Source organism: Hippocampus zosterae, chromosome 7, assembly GCF_025434085.1.
Source record: "Hippocampus zosterae strain Florida chromosome 7, ASM2543408v3, whole genome shotgun sequence".
Taxonomy (NCBI): Eukaryota; Metazoa; Chordata; class Actinopteri; order Syngnathiformes; family Syngnathidae; genus Hippocampus; species Hippocampus zosterae.
The window spans coordinates 2,445,715-2,462,224 of record NC_067457.1 but is presented as its reverse complement, the minus strand read 5'-3'; the positions used below and the strand labels follow the sequence as shown (position 1 = coordinate 2,462,224).

Below are 16,510 nucleotides of genomic sequence, written 5' to 3'. Positions count from 1 at the left end.
GTGCACTCAAACAGAGAAAAACACAAGTTGCCGTTCAGACGCGATGGAGCCGGCGGCAGACAACACGCAAGCGGGTACGTTCACCAGAGGAAGCGTTGGAGGAAAGCCACATTGGGTTTTGTGATCATGTGACACCTCAATCATTCAAGTCTTGAGCTCACCTGCCAGCGACAACGGCTGGTTAGTGCCAGCTGGCGCCAAAAGCAAATCAATGCCTGCTCACTCACGATTGGTCTCATCTTATTTCAGTCTGCCAATCGCGCCACGCCCTTGTAACCTCGCCCTTTTCTTCAGTTTGCACAGGTCGCGAGCAGTTGGAGCCCCAAACAAAAGGCCTGACAGGAACACGGCGCATAATTACCTTTGATTTGAGTTGGTGCTTTTGTTTCTGTCTTTTCAAGGCTCGCCTGTCAACTTTCTCGACCCGCCGGAGCACGTGGCGGTTCGGGCGGGCGAGCAGGCCCGCTTACGCTGCGATTTCCGCTCCGCCTGTGTCCCCGTGGCCTGCTGCTGGATTTTCAACAGAGGAAAGGTCTCAGGATCGTTTCGCTTGGCATGATCTTTTGAGTGGGATGGATATATTGGGGGGGGGGGGTGCGGAGGTGTCATACATCATGATACAGCGATATCGCTCTACAACACCCACAGAGTGACTGGAAGATAACTGGCCACGACACGTAATGATGTGGCGACATCACAAATCATGCTAATGCGCGTGTCGGAGGACACGCATGATCCTGAGATGTGCCAATCTGGCATAAATTGATACAACGCAAGACAAAAATATCAGCGCAGTGATGATACAGTAGTGTGATACAGTGTTAATCAATACACAGATGATATCACAAAATACTAGACTACGGTTGGATTCAAAGGAATGAAAACATCTTTGACGCATTGTGATGTCGTGATTAAAGCTAATCGATAAATTGGCAGCAAACTATTGATCGGTTGAGCAGTTTTTACACCATATAGTGGGGCACTGGAGACCCAAATATTGGAAGGAAAGCATTTTTGATACTTGAGCTGTATCGTGATATGACAATGGACAGATTGCGATAAAAGCACCCTCAACAGACCGTCATGTTACAATATCGCAATACGGTGCAAGTAGATGCACTGGAAGTAAAAAAAATAAAATAATAATTGATGCAGCACTAATGCTGCTAACTACAGTACAGAATGTTTTTCTTTTCTACAGGCGGTTCTGTCGGACCCCAGGATGTCCGTCAGCAGCGACGATGCGCACAGCAGCCTGGTGATTTCCGAAGCCCACCCGGACGACACTGGTTCTTACACGCTCATCGCTCGGAACCGAAGCGGCTCCTCTGAACACACGGTCTCCCTCAGCGTCATACGTGAGTGTGCGGCTTTGAAATAACCTTCTGATACCCAAGTACTTATTCCCGAACCTTTGCAAAAGATCGCCCCGACCCGCCCGCGTCTCACCCGGTGATCTCCCAGCTGTCGGCCGAGTCCCTCGTCCTCTCCTGGACGGGTCCCAGTTTCGATGGCGGCACGGCCGTGTTGGGTTACATTGTGGAGGTCCGGCGGCAGGGTGCCGACGCATCTGGAGAATGGACGGAAATAGCCGAACGGTGTAAGAACACCTCAACCCAGGTCAGCGCGGGCCTGGAGCCCTACGGGAAGTATCGCTTCCGAGTACGGGCCTACAATGCAGAGGGCGTCGGCGAGCCAAGTCAGGAGTCGGACACCGTCACGATGACCACAACCAGTTAGTTACTTTGGACGTTTGACACCCCCCAAACCCCTACCCCCTGACCTGTTCCAAATTGACCACTTGCTGAAGCACCACTTCATTTGTTTGTTTTAGAAGAAAAGAAGGACATGCGACCTTTTGTGAAAGTGGTGATTGATACCAAACGGCTGCTTCAGGACCACTACAACGTCCACGAGAAGCTGGGAATGTACGTTTGCCTGCACCATCGAAGCCTCTGAAACGTGGTGTGGAATCTGAAAGAATCCATGACACACATTTTAGACCGCAATGGATACAAGAAAATCATTCACAATTGGTGATGATCTTATGATATCGCGATACAGCACTGAATGTATCAGAATAAGGTGCTCATGGATGTACTGCGAGAGAAGAATCTACGATTGGGTTCAAATGCTGTTGACTATTCTCCTGTGCAGGGGGAAGTTTGGGGAGGTGTTCCGTCTGTCCCACAAAGAGTCGGGCGAGGTGTATGCGGGCAAGTTCTATCGGGTCAGGAGCTCCAAGGAACGCTCGGCCGCCCGGCAGGAGATCGAGCTGATGAACTGCCTCCACCACCCCAAACTGGTCCAGTGTCTGGCGGCCTACGAGGCCCCAACCGAGACGGTGATGGTCATGGAGTAGTAAGTAACTGAGAGGCGCCACAGCGGACATCGAGCGGGACCTCAACTTGGGTCTTTTCCTCCGTCCGTCGTAGCATCGCGGGCGGGGAGCTTTTTGAGCGCATCGTGGACGACAACTTTGAGCACACGGAGCCCACCAGCGCCGGCTACATGCGGCAGATCTTGGAAGGCATGATGTACGTGCACAAGCAGGACATTGTCCACTTGGACCTCAAGCCCGAGAACATCGTCTGCACCGACCACACCGGAACGTGCATCAAGATCATAGACTTCGGCCTGGCTAGTAAACTGGGTGAGGAAACTGCTGAGGACCGCCAGGACTTGGGCTCTTTACAAGACCTGTTGATGTGCGTTTTTAGAAGAGGGGAAGCCCCTGCTGGTGATGCACGGAACGCCAGAGTTTGTGGCCCCTGAGGTGATCAACTACGAGGCCGTGGGAGTGGAGACGGACATGTGGAGCATCGGAGTCATCTGCTTCATATTGTAAATAAATAAATCACTTTTTTTTTTTTTTTAAAGAACGACCCTGCTGGCAATACTGTTTGAAATTCTAGAGGGAATTCAATTCTCATCCCCCAGTTTTTCTTCTATAAATAACACTGTGGCAAAGGCAACGCATTGCCATCTTGGCTTAAATGGCAGAATACAATCCGCTAACCCCTGTAGTACACCAAGGACATGAGTTAGTCGGGCCGCAGACCTCCGCCAAAGCTCAAGAGGCCAAATTTGGATCTTCACCTTCATAGTTGCCCCCTTCTTAAAGTTCTTGCAACATCTGACCCCCACCCCATGCAAAGCCTTTGTTTCAACAGCCTATATTAATAGTTTAAACCGTAAAGACACCCTGATTTATGATCTCCAAACACTTGTAAATCATTTTAAGACGCATCTTACATTACCCATAAAAATGAATAGCTTGTATATGATTTGTTCTTGGAAGTGTGAGGACACGTGTCGCCGCTCATATCTGTAAAAACACCGGTTGGTACTTTTCCTCTTGAACAAGACTGTAGCCAGATTTAATGAAGCGCCTCCTGTCACTAAAACATAGTTCCTTGGCCACAAGAAGGTGCCAGAGTGATAAGATTTTAAAAATTGATCGCTGGCATCAACTCCTTCCCTAACCCACAGGCTAAGCGGAGAGTCGCCCTTCCAGGGAGGGAGCGAGGCCGAGACCTTCGCACTCGTCACCGCAGCTCACTACAATTTTGACCCGGAGAGCTTCGAGGACATTTCAGACCAAGCCAAAGACTTCATCAGCGGCCTTTTGAAGAAAGACCGAAGGTTGGTAGGAAGCTTGAGGACGCAGGGCATCAACTCTTGATACAGCCCTCCAACCCACGCAGATTTGAGTTTTTTTTACCTGTGAGGTGTTTTTGCTTCACCTCCCCAGAAGTAGGATGTCATGCATCGAAGCCCTGGTCCACCCATGGATGGCCTCCTTCACCGCTCTCAACCGTCCCACCAAGTCCCTCAGGAAGGAGAAGATGAGACGCTTCCTGGCCAAGTGCAAGTGGAAGGTAACGAGGGCGAAACAAAAAACACAGCATACATCACCACATGAGCAACGATTATAATCATGTACGACTAGCTTTTTTTGGACAACATTGCCATCTGGTGGAGAAGACTTGCATGCCATAAAATTGGGGAAAAAATGGTTGTTGGGGTGTTTGAGGAGTGGATCCCCTTTTATCCCAAGTGTGTTTGAGCGCAGTGCTGTGTAGTCGAGCTCTCTTCTCAAACTTGCAGAAGACTGGCAAGGCTGTTCTGGCCCTGCAGCGCATGGCCAACCTTTCCAACAAGCCAGACTCTCCTGGCAGCTCCTCAGACGGTAAGATTAGTTAAACAAAGCTATGCAGTGTGGTGTTTTTTTTTCTTTTCACACTCTCATTTTGGAACGTTGGTCTTATTTCAAAATGGAATGGGAAAAAAAATCCCGAAAGCCCGCTTTTCTTTTTGATCCAGAGCCGAGCTGGAGCCAAGAGGCAGAGGAAGCCATCCGCTCACTGGATAAGCAGCTGCACGGCGAGCCTCGCTTCCAGGAGCCCCTGAGGGACGCCAGCCTCCCTGTGGGAGCCACCGCTTGTCTGGCGTGCCGACTGGACGGTTAGAACGACCGCCGGCGCTTCATTAACCCGGGAGGCAAAACAACAGCCACACACGCACACAAAAAAAAAACACTTCAGCAGGAATATTTTGATTGGAGTGAGCATTTTTAATTAAATCGCATCATGTCAGTTATGAGCTGAACATGACACAAGTTGCCACAGTCACGAAGTCAGTGCAAAAACTCTCAATGCAATTGGAGATCATGATATCGCAATGTCACTCATCGTGACACTGTTCTTATGGCGAAATGCCAATAAAACTTTAGACGACACACAATGCCTATATTTACTGTACGTTTGAGTGTTTCTTTGTGTCTTTTACCTCTAGGGTACCCTCATCCGGAGGTGCAATGGCTCCAGGATGACAAGCCGCTGTCCGAGTCGTCCAGAGTGAAGATGCAACACAGCGAAGACGGCCACTGCTCGCTGGTCATGTCCGGCGTGGAGGCATCGGACGCGGGCGTCTACGTGTGCCGGGCCAGCAACCAGCTCGGGGCGGCCTCATGTTCCGCCCGACTCACAGTAGATACGTAAAGGGAAATACACGGCAATGTCGCATTGCCGGCAGACGCACTTACTCAAGTATTCCTCCTTTTGAAAGAAAGCATGCTGTTACAAGGTCAGACGTTTGCATTATTCAACACGAGTCGAGAAAATTGTTTTTGTTTTTTGCATAGTCCATGTTCAATGTGAATCTTTTAATAGCATTCGTAAATAAAAGCTCCATTAAAACAATCATGTGAGTTGAAGTTACACTGGCGCTTCAGTCACTACAGTAACTTTTTTTGTTGTTGTTGATGGTAGCAAAATGCTGCACACTGCAGCGACTGCTAAATTTCGACTTCAGCAAATAAAGACCATTGATTATTATTTGGGGACATTCTCCATGGCACCAAAAAAAAAAAAGCATGACTTAATAGTAAAACGTTCTGTCCCTTGTGAACTCAAAAGAATTGACCGGTGCGAGTCATAAAGAACAAAGTTCTTAAATGGCTTGAATAAGATGTGCATAAATATGGGTTGGGTTGAAAGACAGCTGTAGTTGCCCCACTTCCGGTTTCCCAATATTTGACTGCACACAGTCTTTGAAAGAAAAAAAAAAAAAATATATATATATATGTAAAATCTTCGCCCCCCGTACACTCATTTCACGCATGATAAAGCTATGGTAGTAAAAAAAGAATAAAAATTCAGAGCGATGTAAATCGCCCCTTGACCCCGCGTCACTGACACGGGATGCAAGATGCGGTGGCAATTTTCCCGCTTTGTGGGCCATTATCAGAAAAAAAACGAGATTCATTCAGCCTACAAAAATCAGGGGGCACAATGTTTTCTCCCGCCCTTTGTGTCGAAAGCAATTGTCACTGTCCAGCAAAGGGGACCGACCGCCTTTGCTGGGTTGAGTGTGAAAGGCACACATTTGAGTTGATCTTCGTGTCAAAAGGCAACTGCAGAGGGACACCGACTTTCATGGTCGTACCATTTCTTCTCCTCCGGCTAGACCGTCTCTATTTTCCTATAGTGCTGCCTGTCTCTGCTGCATCCTCTTCTGAAGTAGATTCCAGGCTTTTAATACCTTTTTGGAATAGAAAGTGGACAAAACACAATTTCACGTCACAGCCTGACGAGATGCGCAAACGGAAAGCTTTGTTTTTGAATGAATACTTTGCGGACGAGGAATAGTCCACCTGTTTGCGAGTGACTTCGGGCTCCCACAGCGTGCTGAGCACCACGTTGGCGTGCTCCAGCCGCTGTGCGTTGGAACCTTGGCTTTGGAGGCGGCGCTGGGCGTCCTCCGGTGACACGCCGTCTCGATCTATTATCCGAGACACCGCCTAGAGAACATCCACGCCCGCAAAAAAGATTTTTGGTAGACCATAGTGATGGCCGAGTAACAGCAACCGGTTGCATGACATGTAGCGCACCTCCTCCTCGGGGATGATGGTCACCCACACCTCATGGACCATGTCTGTCCAGCCTGCCTCCAGCAGAACCGCCGCATCAAGCACGCATACATCTTTACCTGACCGGGGGGAGACTAATCAAGTTCGTATGCTCTGACAGTGTCACAAATTAAACTTCTACCTTGTTCCCTGGCTTGGCTGATAATGTTCTTGACCAGAAGCGCAATTTCAGGCCACACGATGTCCGTTAGTGCTTTCAATCTTTCCTGAAAAAGGAAAAGGACAAATCAGCCGGGACCTCAACATGTGACTCAATATGTTTTATTACCGGTTTTCCAAACACCTTCTTCCCCAAGGCGCGTCTGTTGATGCTTTTATCTTCATTTAGGATATCTAAGGATGATTAAAAAAAAATACAATTAAAGTGAGGGATGACTATTTTCCAGTGATGGGCGTGAGGCCAAGTAAGGCCATACCCGATCCGAATTCCTCCACGACGTGGTGGTAGGCGGCGGTGTCCGGCTCGTAGACTTGGTGGCCCAGCTTGTCACAGTCGATGCGGACGGCTCCCAGGTCCTCCAGACGCTTGGCCACGGCGCTCTTCCCGCTGCCGCTCCCGCCCGTCAGGCCGATCACGTATGGCTGGAGGGGCAGATGGGGCGCGTCCTAACCCGGGCAAACAGGAGGAGCCGAGATACAGCTGAGTGGAATGATTTTTACGTACCTTTTCCTAAGGGTTGTGAACAATAAGCTACAGCTGACTTGAACCGAAAACACTGACAAAAGCTTTTTAAATTTCTTGGGGAAAAAAACCCCAACAACAACAACAAAAAATTTTAATTAGTGAATCTACTTTGGGTGGGATGAGGAGCGTTCCCAGCAAGCGGGAGCGCAGGCTGGATGAGCTTATCTTCTCCTCCTCCGTTTCGGAGTGATGCGCATCCTTGAGCAGTTGGATCTCGTGAAGAACCAAAGCGGGAAGGCCCTGAATGACACAGAAAGCAAAAAAAAAAAAAAACTGTTAAAAACAACACAGTCACTCTTCTATATAAACCTGGGGCTACTTTACATTCTTAATGCGAGTCCTGTTGACGGCCTCGCCCCCCTTGCGTGTCTCCTCGCTGACCACGATGCAACGCAACAGCGGGTCGACCACCGACACCCCGAGCGGGTCATCCAGGGGCACAATCTCCACCTGTAGCGAGGGCCTGACGTCCCGCAAGAACTCGTGGAGCTTTTCTACGCGCAGGTGGTATGGCTGGATTAGCTCCTTCAGGACCTTTTCTGTGGGCGGAAACATGAATTTGTTTTTTCAACTGTTTCATCAATGATTTAAATAATGGTCAGGTGCAGTCCTACTTTTCAGCATTCCCTGGTCGCACACTCCGATGAGGAAGCGTCTTGTGGCGAGCAAGCACGACACGTTTAGCAGGGTCTTGTGGGCCCCGTGAAGGCGGTCGAAGGTGCCACCCACCACCACGTCAGGATACGTCTCCAATGGTTTACCATCCCCTTGGGGCTCCTTTACCCCGGACTCCGACTCTTCGTGCGGCGTGGGCAGCTGCGGGCGTAGCAACACCGACGGCAGGCCTGGCTGGCACGTGTAGCAGTGTCCGGCGTAGCCCTGCAGGCACTGCGTCACCTGGTGCGACTGCGCCGGGTCCTGCAGAGGGAAGTCTGTCAGGAGCACCTCGGGGGAGTGGGACAGGGACTGCGGCGTGGGGAAGGGGCCGCCCATGTTGGACGGGGGGTGGATGTGAGTGAGCAGGACGCGGACGTCGAGGTGTGAGCACACGTCGGCCGCATTGCTGTACAGGCGCGTGATGAGCGAGCATAGGTCGACGGCCGGCGGGATGAAGACGGGCCGCGCTTGGCCGCCGCCGCACAGGTTGAGACCCGGGTGCAGGTGGACGTAGAGGGTGCGCTCCACCAGCTGCGCAGCCAAGCGAAGCACGGGGGCGATGCGCAGGGTGTGGATGGGCGATGTCAGTACCAGGATGCCTGTGCTGAACATCGACATGGTCCCGGATGCCATTGCCACGGCAACGGACACAAAAAAACCTGATTGGAGGTAAGGCGAGATATGAACATTAAGCAAAACAAAAAAAAAAATCGCATACCCGTATCTTCAAATGTGTCTGCTTTTAATTAGCAAAATTATATTTGTTTTTAGCGTGTGAAATACAAAAAATATCTGCATGGGTTTAAAATGATCGTATTTGATTTATTAAAATGTGTATTTAGGAGGGAGGAAGTCATTACTGAGTCACAAGAACACCACAGTCATCAATGTGGTTACTCATTAGACATTGTGTTTGCCTTTGGGAATGCAGTTTGTGCCTGCTTATTATTCCATTGGCTCATGGCTATGAATCTTTTTTAGCAGAATATTAAAGGCAGCCATAGCTAGTTTGCTAGACATACAGAAACACTCCAACCAAAAATTGCGTATCTATTTTTAATATCCACAAATCATCGCTAGGAAGCTCTACGTTCGCATTGCGTTCGTAAAACTAGCAGTTATTCACTGCAACGAACAAAGAAATCTCGTCAGCTTGACACACACTCACGGAAAATACACAAAAGGGTGATATTTAAGTAGTCTGCCTGTTAACATACCTGCTTAATTCCGGTTTTTTTTTGGTCCACACTTTTAAGAAAAGGGATTGTTTACAAACCTAGCCCAAACGGCTAAACAGCCCCTTGGACAGAGCAGTACCGGAAGAGAGCGTATGAGGACTGTCACGTGACACTCAAGGATTACTTGATTGGTTGGTGAAAAACCGAAGTGATGCTTGGGATATGAAGTTTTTTTTCGTTATGGAAATGAAGGAATTTTTAGACAAGGAATAGTACAAATAGGATGGGAAAAATTGCCTGTTTTGAGGCAGACCAATTTGTTTCATTCATTCAATATGTTAAAATGAATAATTAGCGTCTGTGCAATCTATTTCACCCAAAATGTGTCCTTGCATTTTTTTGTACTGTAGAGGGATTTTTAAAAAAGTGATTTATTTCGTACAAAGAATTCTGCCATTTAAACAGTTGACTTTTTACATCCACTTGAATGTGAATGGTTGTTTGTCTTAATGTGCCCTACTCGTGGCTTGTGACCAGTCCTGCGTGTAGCCTGCTTCTCACACGTCAGCTGGGATCAGATCCAGCCTCATCTTAACGAGGACAAAGCGCAAGACAAAATGGCAGGAAGGAAAACCAGTGACCAATATTGGTTGCACGTTGAGGGATACGACATAATTATTGACAAATACAAAGAGTCTCTGAGAATGTTTCGAAATCGTTTTGAGGCAAACAGCTTGTTTTTACAAAACAGAATGGAAAACAAATCAAGCACAACTTATTGGGCTACAGTAGTAGAAAGAGTTGCATGACCCTGGGAGGTGGTCGGCTGGGGCAGCAGAGGCGTTGCATAATTAGCATAATATGCACAACATTGGCACGGGTAAAAAAAGAACAAAATTCAAGTCACATTAAAGCTTTGTTGAAATTCAAACTCTTCTTCAACTTACATGAATGATGCTCAGTAAGGTTTTTTTGTTTTGTTTTGACAAATTCAAGTCAGTATCAAAATGTGTGTTGACCAGAATATGTACGCAGCGAGATCTGTAGCACCCGGAGTGACCGTGTCATACGGGAGTGGACAACCGTATTAGTTGGCTTTCTTATCGGCGGCGCTGTTGACGGCGGCGGTGTCGTAATGGCACTTCTCCACGCATCGCCGGGGAAACCATCCGCGGATGCGCTCTCCCGCTGGAAATGTAAAATAGTTTCAGTATCGGTTCAAATACAGTGATCACGAAAACCCACAAATTAAAGACTGCCACAAGGAGGTTTGTAAATGCGCATGGATTCCAGAAGATGGCAGCAAAGGACTCAAAACATAACAGCGTCAACACTTTGCATGTAGCATGTGCACAATCATGAACCCTTGTTACATCCACAACGACAGTGGCTATGCAGCTATGAGCTGCTATCACATGACTTATTTGGTTGTTGTTGTTCTTACCTCTTGTTTGCTCCTCATTTAAGACTTTGTCTCCATACATCCACCATCTAAAGAAGAGAAAGAGATGCTTTATTGATTTGAGGGAAATTCAATTGACAGAGCAGAAAAATTCACACATAAACGCATGTCAATTATAATGTACGACCGAGGATGTAGAGAATAGATGTCTCCTTAAAGCCAAGAGCAAGTGAAACTCACTTGGTGCCACGGGTGGCCAGGATGGTATCCCCCTGTTGTAGAGGTATCCTGGGCTCCTCGGTGCAGGGGGTCAGGAAAAAGGTCTTGACGCCCTTGGTCATGGGGCAGCAAGCGCCATTGTAGTCCTCTACCGCCTGGTACTGGACCTGCTGGGCGAGCCACACCACAAATGTTGGTTATTCGACCAGGTTGGTGCTTCAGGCCGCTAAAAATGTAGACGCTTGAGGGATCCTGGCCTGGCCGCCCATCGTCGGCAGGTACTTACACTTCTCACCCGTTTGTCGGCCTTCTGTTTGAGTTGCTCGATCTGTGGCAACGGGGCAAGGACAATTAAAACCGACTCCATCATGACATGGACGCGGTGGGAGGGAAAAGGAACACGAGCTAACCGTTAAGGTGTGCTGGTGACACTTGGGGTGGACGGGCCACAGGATGCCGTCTCCTTTGGGCACCCCTGACCACGTGAAGACTTCCTTCAAGTTGAGCCAGCGGCTGCCGAGGTCGTACGGAAAGATGAACTCCTCCCCAGTTTGGTAGTGCTGTATTCTGTCTTTGGCCTGCTTGGCCGGGAGAGAACCCCGGTCTTTTAGTGGTCCGACTCCCACAAGAAGGAAAGCTCTTGAATCGAACAGAATCTGTTCTGTGATGCTGAGAAGGAAAAATAATAAGAAAACCGTTCTGACCTTTTCCTCGATCCAGGACTCGATTGAGGTTTTGTTTCGAAGGATGACTTTCATCTGAAAATAAATAAATGACATATTTACTTACCACTTAGCTAAGGCAGGCATTTTACATGAGGAAAGGAAAATCTCATGGCACACCAACAAAACAAAAATGCCACAAAACGGTTGGAAACAATTAAAACAATTCATTGAACAGTCTGACTTGAGCTGCGCTCAACCCGAGCAAACACAATATGGCCGCTCACGCCCCCCCGATCCCAACGTACCTGTATGACGAAGAGCATGCCGACGGCGATGGTGGTACCCAGCGCCAGGCCCAAAGCGAAGAGTGTGCCGGCGAAGGCAGCGACGCTGAACGGCATGAGGGGCTGGCTCTGACGAACGGCGCTCATGTCGATCCTCACTGTGCTCCAGCCGAAGGAGATCTGAACAGAAACCCACCGTGATTGATCTTTCTGGACTGCTGAATAGGTGTAAAAATAATTCGAACCTATCTTACGCTATTTTGTGAAAAACTCTCCAATTCACTGTATTTATAGTGATGGTGCAATGCCTGAATAGGCCACAAGATGGTGCCAAAGCCCTGTCTAATAGAAAATGAGTGCTTTGGCGCCCTCTCCTGACATTTATATGCAATTGTAAACCTTTTTAGGCAGTGTCAATTACTCGGTGCCAATCCACCATTAGTGGGGAGTTACTCCATCACTGAGTAAAATAAATTTATTAACAAACAGATAGAAAAATAAATAAATATCATATTTTTGTCATATATTTACAGATTGAACTCTCAATATAGGGAATTATTAACATTTTTAAGGCGGTGCGCTCGCTCACCCTCTCGTAGAGCTGCGTGTACATGGTCATGATGAAGATGACGGCGGCGTGGGCGCAGCCGAGCGGGGCCAGCAGCAGGAAGCTGGTGAAGTAAGCGTGATTCCGGTGGCCGCAGCAGTTGTTGATCCATGGGCAGTGGTGGTCCATCTTCATCACACACCTGTGGCGATTTAACACACTTAATATGTCCTGAAATTTGCTTTTGCAGAAAATCTGAGTGAACAAAAACTTTGTAGCGCCTGTACATTGTCATCTGTCTGAGTTATCACATTTCAGGGTAACAGAATGATGACAAAAATGAATATGCATTAGGAATAAATTGCATTATTTCCTCTGCAAATTATTTTAAATATCACACAAGCAGCATGTTGTGTGACTTGTACCTGTTACACTTGCGGCAGTGGTGCGACCTCGGGGCCTTGAACCCTTGGCAAACTTTGCAAAACTGCAAGTACTGCGTGTTGTCTTGGTTCTCCTATTTGGGAGGTTTATGGAGCAGACGGGTACACAAATAAATGCAGGATTGCTAATCTCACATTATGATCCCCACTGAGAGCGCTTACTCACTGGCTTCCACTCGAGAGGGATGTACCCCGGCCCGACGAACATTGCATTGAAATAGTTGTAGAGGATGAGGACGGTCCAATTGAGGAGCATGATTAAATTGATGCTGCCGCCGGCCGTGTCCGGGGGCCAGTACCAGATGATGGAATCCAGCACTGCCACGGTGGAGCACACGGCAATGACTGACAGGGCGATGACCGGCCCCCAGTGGCACAACCGGCGCACCTCGTGGAAGTTGTCCCACGCCACCAAAATCATGATGATGCAACAGGGACTATTTGAAATACAACGGTCCAATTGGTTATTTTGTGTTATCTTGCGAAGTGAGCGGTGAGGACGGCGCACATATTTTGACGCTTCTGCCTCCGGTGACCCAGTAAAGGGAATGATCTGGTCTTAGTAGGACATCCTCTGTGCCTTTCTTGTTCGTCCTGAGAGTGAGCAACATCCTCTACTGGTTCTCTTGGGAGGATGCTATGCTTGGGACACACTCCAGCTCCCCATCTTGGAACGAAGAAACAGTACGAATGACATCTAGAGACAAAAAAACCCCCACAATGTTACATCGAGTCTTTGGTCTGTGTCTATAATGACATATCCAAGTTGAAAATTGCTTTCAAGAAGCCTCTTGTAAGCAGAGAGGATGCGTTTGAAATTAAACTAAGTTACCGGTTCAACGGGCCACACAAGCCAAAGAAAAACAAACCAACCAAGCACTTTGCACGAAGAAGTAACGATTTTTGTGTAAGCGTGTGTCCATTTCACCCCGTGTTGAACGTCACGAATGACAATCGACACTTGCTAGTCGGCTAGCATGAGCGGGCAGCTCAAGACAGGCGGCAAAAATGAATTTACGACAGAGTCAACACAAACGCCAGACGATAATGTTACTTACAGATTTCGAAATCACACTTTGTGCTGATATTTGGGTTTGAATGACAACGAAAAAGCCGTCAGTTTAATTGACCGAGCCGGCCACTTCCTTGTTTTTTTCTTCTGCCTTCGTTTGTGTCGCGAAAGGAACGCTTTCTCATGTCGTAGTTTGTTTCGGACATTTTTGGAAGTTACTGTCCTATGGCATCAACTAATTATTATATATTTGACAATACACGTCAACAGAATCATATGACATTATGAATTCATTGACAATAATGTATAATAAATGATTGATATCAAATTAACAATCTGTAGTGTCACACAAAAAAGAAAGAAAGAAAAAAGGAAAACAGGAGAAGTACCAGTCAGTTCTTTGGCGGACGTCTTTTAGTGAGACACGAGGAAGTGGTAGCCGAGTACTTCTGGTTTTGCTATTGGCGCTTGAAACCTCCGAAATAACTTTAATTTAAACGCACACGACACAATGTCTTCAGACTTCGAAGCCTACGAGCAAGACTTTGGAACAGTTACGGCGGAAATTACCAACAAAATCGGCAGAATTCCCAAGCTGGGTGGAGGTAAGCTTGTGCAATGCTCATCGTCGGTAGACGAGGTAAGCTAATGATTGCAGGGGGAGCCTCACGTTTTTGAGTGTTTCAAATCATAATGGCGTCATTTCAAAACGGAAATGTACGTTTTAAGTAGTTTGGACTCTTAATTCTGTCGCTTTCTTTGTTATTTTTTGTGTCATTTGCTCTGACTCGTAAATGAATCGTACTTCTGACCAAAAGATTAACTTTTCTGTTCGCACCTGATAAGATTTATTCTAGTAACATTATATCCTTCAAAAGTTACACGTTGAAGTCACTCAAGTCAGTTAAAATAAGATTCAATACGTGAACACGACGAGAATTACCCCTAAGTACCAAAATAACTAATATTAATATAGTTCTTAAAAAAGATACAAGTAAATTAACATGAATTGATGAAAATGAACAAATACATTGATTATTAAAACACAAAGGGGTTCAAGTCAAAGAAAATAGTGCTGGACAACAAATTCGATCTTCTCAGTTTGTATTGATTGCAGTTCAGAACATAACAAGATAATCAAATTGGAAATTAAAACAGAAACTGAATTGGTAATCATATCAAGCTATTCCGCATCAAGTGTAGGGTGACGGGTATACGGATCTGAAATCTAATTGGTCATTGAATCTGAAATGAAATCGGAAATTAAAACGATAGAATCAGAAATTAATTGGATCGGAAATCTAGTCAAACCAGAATATAATTGGAAATAAATTTGAAATGGGAATTCAATCTGGAACGGAATTGCTTACTGTCCGCCTCTGTTTGGTATTGGAATAAGGAATAAGAAACGTTGGCCTTTTGGCTCTGTTACGGTTTGCCGCCATGGAAAACATCACAACAAATGTCCTCAATTAGGGCAGAGCAATATGATGCAATCATTCAAATGGATGTCGCTGGCCAAAATAAAGGCACAAGCAGTCCAAAAGTGTTTTCAACGGGGCGATTGTTGAAGATGAACAGCTCCAGGGTGAGAGGAGACGCGCCGCTTTCCCGCCTCGCGAGGCGAGCTGACACGACGTCGCTTCCCCCGTCGATGCAACAAAGACCTCTCCCGCGCACGCCAATAACTACGAGGCGTCAGGCAAACGCACCAGCAGTGTGTAAATATAGCTTCAAACGTGTCCTCGTGTTGCGGGTTTTTTTTTTTTTGCCTTCTTATCCACCCCCACCCGCCACCACCATTGGCACCTTTTTGCGGGGGCTGTTGTCACAAAGCGCCTCCTGATCAATATGTGTTCTCTTCTTCTTCCCTTTCAGAGGAGAAGACTCAGCTGGTTCTAAATGTCGACAAACAGCTTGAAGAAGTCAGAGAGTTGGTACGTCTTTGATGGCTCATTTCCACTTTGGAAATAACGAACTGGGCGGGAGTGTCACCGCGCCCCGTCAAACGTCGAGGAGGCTCCCCAATTTTGCGTGATTACTCGCCAGCTAATGTCCTTTTTTTTTTTCAAAGTGACACCCACCGTGACACATTTCAAGCCATTCTCACTGAGTAGGAGTAGTCATGCGAACAAGCCCGACAACAGACAAATTGTCTCGTTATGTCACTGTGATTAGTCAAAAGAGCCGCCTTCGCCATGCATCAAATGCACTTGCACCTCATTTGTGTAGATTTTTGTCGACGTTTTCCTCTGTCGCAACTTTGATGGCGGCAAGATGAGTGACGCCGCCTTGCGATCTACGCGGGAGCGCCCTTAATTAACAGCACGCCGCTTGTGTCATTTGCTGAAGTTGACTATTTTCAGAGCTGTCATGTTTATGCCACACCGCATGTAAATGAAATCCTACTGACAAGAAAACAAATGTGTTCTGTGCTTCCTTGATGTACAAGAAGGGTTACCGAAATTCTGGAAATTCGCCAAGTTGGAAACTTTCCATGGAATTAAAGAATGACGAAAATAAAGCAGGAATGTCCAAAAATTGGAGGTTGCCTCTCAAAGAGGAACTCAAGGAAAAGATTTAATTTCATTTCACCCATCCATTTTAACCACAAGGCGAAAGCACCGTATTCATTTTGAATGTGTTTTGGCAGTTGGAGCAGATGGACCTGGAGGTGCGGGAGATCCCCGTCCAGAGCCGTGCCATGTACAACAGTCGCCTGAAGAGCTACAAGCAGGAGGTGGAGAAGCTGGAGAAGGACTTTGTAAGTAGTCGTCATTCTTTTTTTTTGTTGTTGTACCAAAATCCTCTTAATGCAATCGGTAACCCTGAGACCTCTCAATTGTGAATTTTCCCGCTGTAGCTGTTCCAGCCCTTCGATAACGCCCTTTCACACACACACAAACGCACACCAAAACGGTGAAACACAACTGAACAGTCCTTAGGCAGTGATTCAATGGCGTGCCACCAGAGGGAGCCGTTGTA

The 16,510-nt window shown here is 47.2% G+C and overlaps 4 protein-coding genes across 10 annotated transcripts in view; 2 read left to right on the top strand and 2 right to left on the bottom strand.

Annotated features, from left to right (window-relative positions):
• The first annotated feature begins 16 nt into the window (after positions 1 to 16).
• On the top strand, positions 17 to 5,204 carry LOC127604033 (myosin light chain kinase, smooth muscle-like). The gene is made up of 12 exons (XM_052070844.1): positions 17 to 532; positions 1,202 to 1,358; positions 1,424 to 1,735; positions 1,835 to 1,928; positions 2,158 to 2,361; positions 2,436 to 2,653; positions 2,721 to 2,844; positions 3,493 to 3,645; positions 3,755 to 3,881; positions 4,111 to 4,192; positions 4,327 to 4,467; positions 4,798 to 5,204. Exons 2-12 carry the CDS (start codon positions 1,223 to 1,225, stop codon positions 5,001 to 5,003), a joined length of 1,797 nt encoding a protein of 598 aa, XP_051926804.1. The 5' UTR covers positions 17 to 532; positions 1,202 to 1,222; the 3' UTR covers positions 5,004 to 5,204.
• coasy (CoA synthase) lies at positions 5,147 to 9,340 on the bottom strand. The gene is made up of 10 exons (XM_052070846.1): positions 8,993 to 9,340; positions 7,733 to 8,434; positions 7,443 to 7,657; positions 7,227 to 7,358; positions 6,850 to 7,039; positions 6,702 to 6,766; positions 6,555 to 6,639; positions 6,395 to 6,492; positions 6,158 to 6,304; positions 5,147 to 6,045 (listed from the first exon to the last, which is right to left on the bottom strand). The coding sequence occupies exons 2-10, from the start codon at positions 8,406 to 8,408 to the stop codon at positions 5,986 to 5,988; spliced, it is 1,668 nt and encodes a 555-aa protein (XP_051926806.1). The 5' UTR covers positions 8,409 to 8,434; positions 8,993 to 9,340; the 3' UTR covers positions 5,147 to 5,985.
• Positions 9,341 to 9,656: 316 nt separating this feature from the next.
• On the bottom strand, positions 9,657 to 13,740 carry zdhhc6 (zinc finger DHHC-type palmitoyltransferase 6). 4 transcript variants are annotated; one of them, XM_052070863.1, is made up of 12 exons: positions 13,572 to 13,740; positions 13,022 to 13,180; positions 12,680 to 12,950; positions 12,496 to 12,587; positions 12,113 to 12,272; positions 11,545 to 11,703; positions 11,279 to 11,332; positions 10,985 to 11,152; positions 10,861 to 10,902; positions 10,596 to 10,744; positions 10,398 to 10,444; positions 9,657 to 10,141 (listed from the first exon to the last, which is right to left on the bottom strand). In XM_052070863.1, exons 3-12 carry the CDS (start codon positions 12,932 to 12,934, stop codon positions 10,041 to 10,043), a joined length of 1,227 nt encoding a protein of 408 aa, XP_051926823.1. In that variant the 5' UTR covers positions 12,935 to 12,950; positions 13,022 to 13,180; positions 13,572 to 13,740; the 3' UTR covers positions 9,657 to 10,040. The 4 variants fall into 4 exon arrangements, with proteins under 4 accessions (XP_051926823.1, XP_051926822.1, XP_051926825.1 ...); XM_052070862.1 differs by having other exon boundaries at positions 12,680 to 13,180; XM_052070865.1 differs by having other exon boundaries at positions 10,596 to 10,741; positions 12,680 to 13,180.
• Positions 13,741 to 13,930: 190 nt separating this feature from the next.
• vti1a (vesicle transport through interaction with t-SNAREs 1A) overlaps positions 13,931 to 16,510 on the top strand; it is a 65,905-nt gene continuing 63,325 nt past the window's right edge. For 2 of the 4 annotated variants that reach the window (XM_052070884.1, XM_052070887.1), the window contains exons 1-3: positions 13,931 to 14,130; positions 15,404 to 15,462; positions 16,179 to 16,289. In XM_052070884.1, the coding sequence (XP_051926844.1) occupies positions 14,037 to 14,130; positions 15,404 to 15,462; positions 16,179 to 16,289 (264 nt within the window). In that variant the 5' untranslated portion in view covers positions 13,931 to 14,036. The remainder of the gene's footprint in view (positions 14,131 to 15,403; positions 15,463 to 16,178; positions 16,290 to 16,510) is intronic. The other 2 variants (XM_052070885.1, XM_052070888.1) reach the window with 1 other exon arrangement.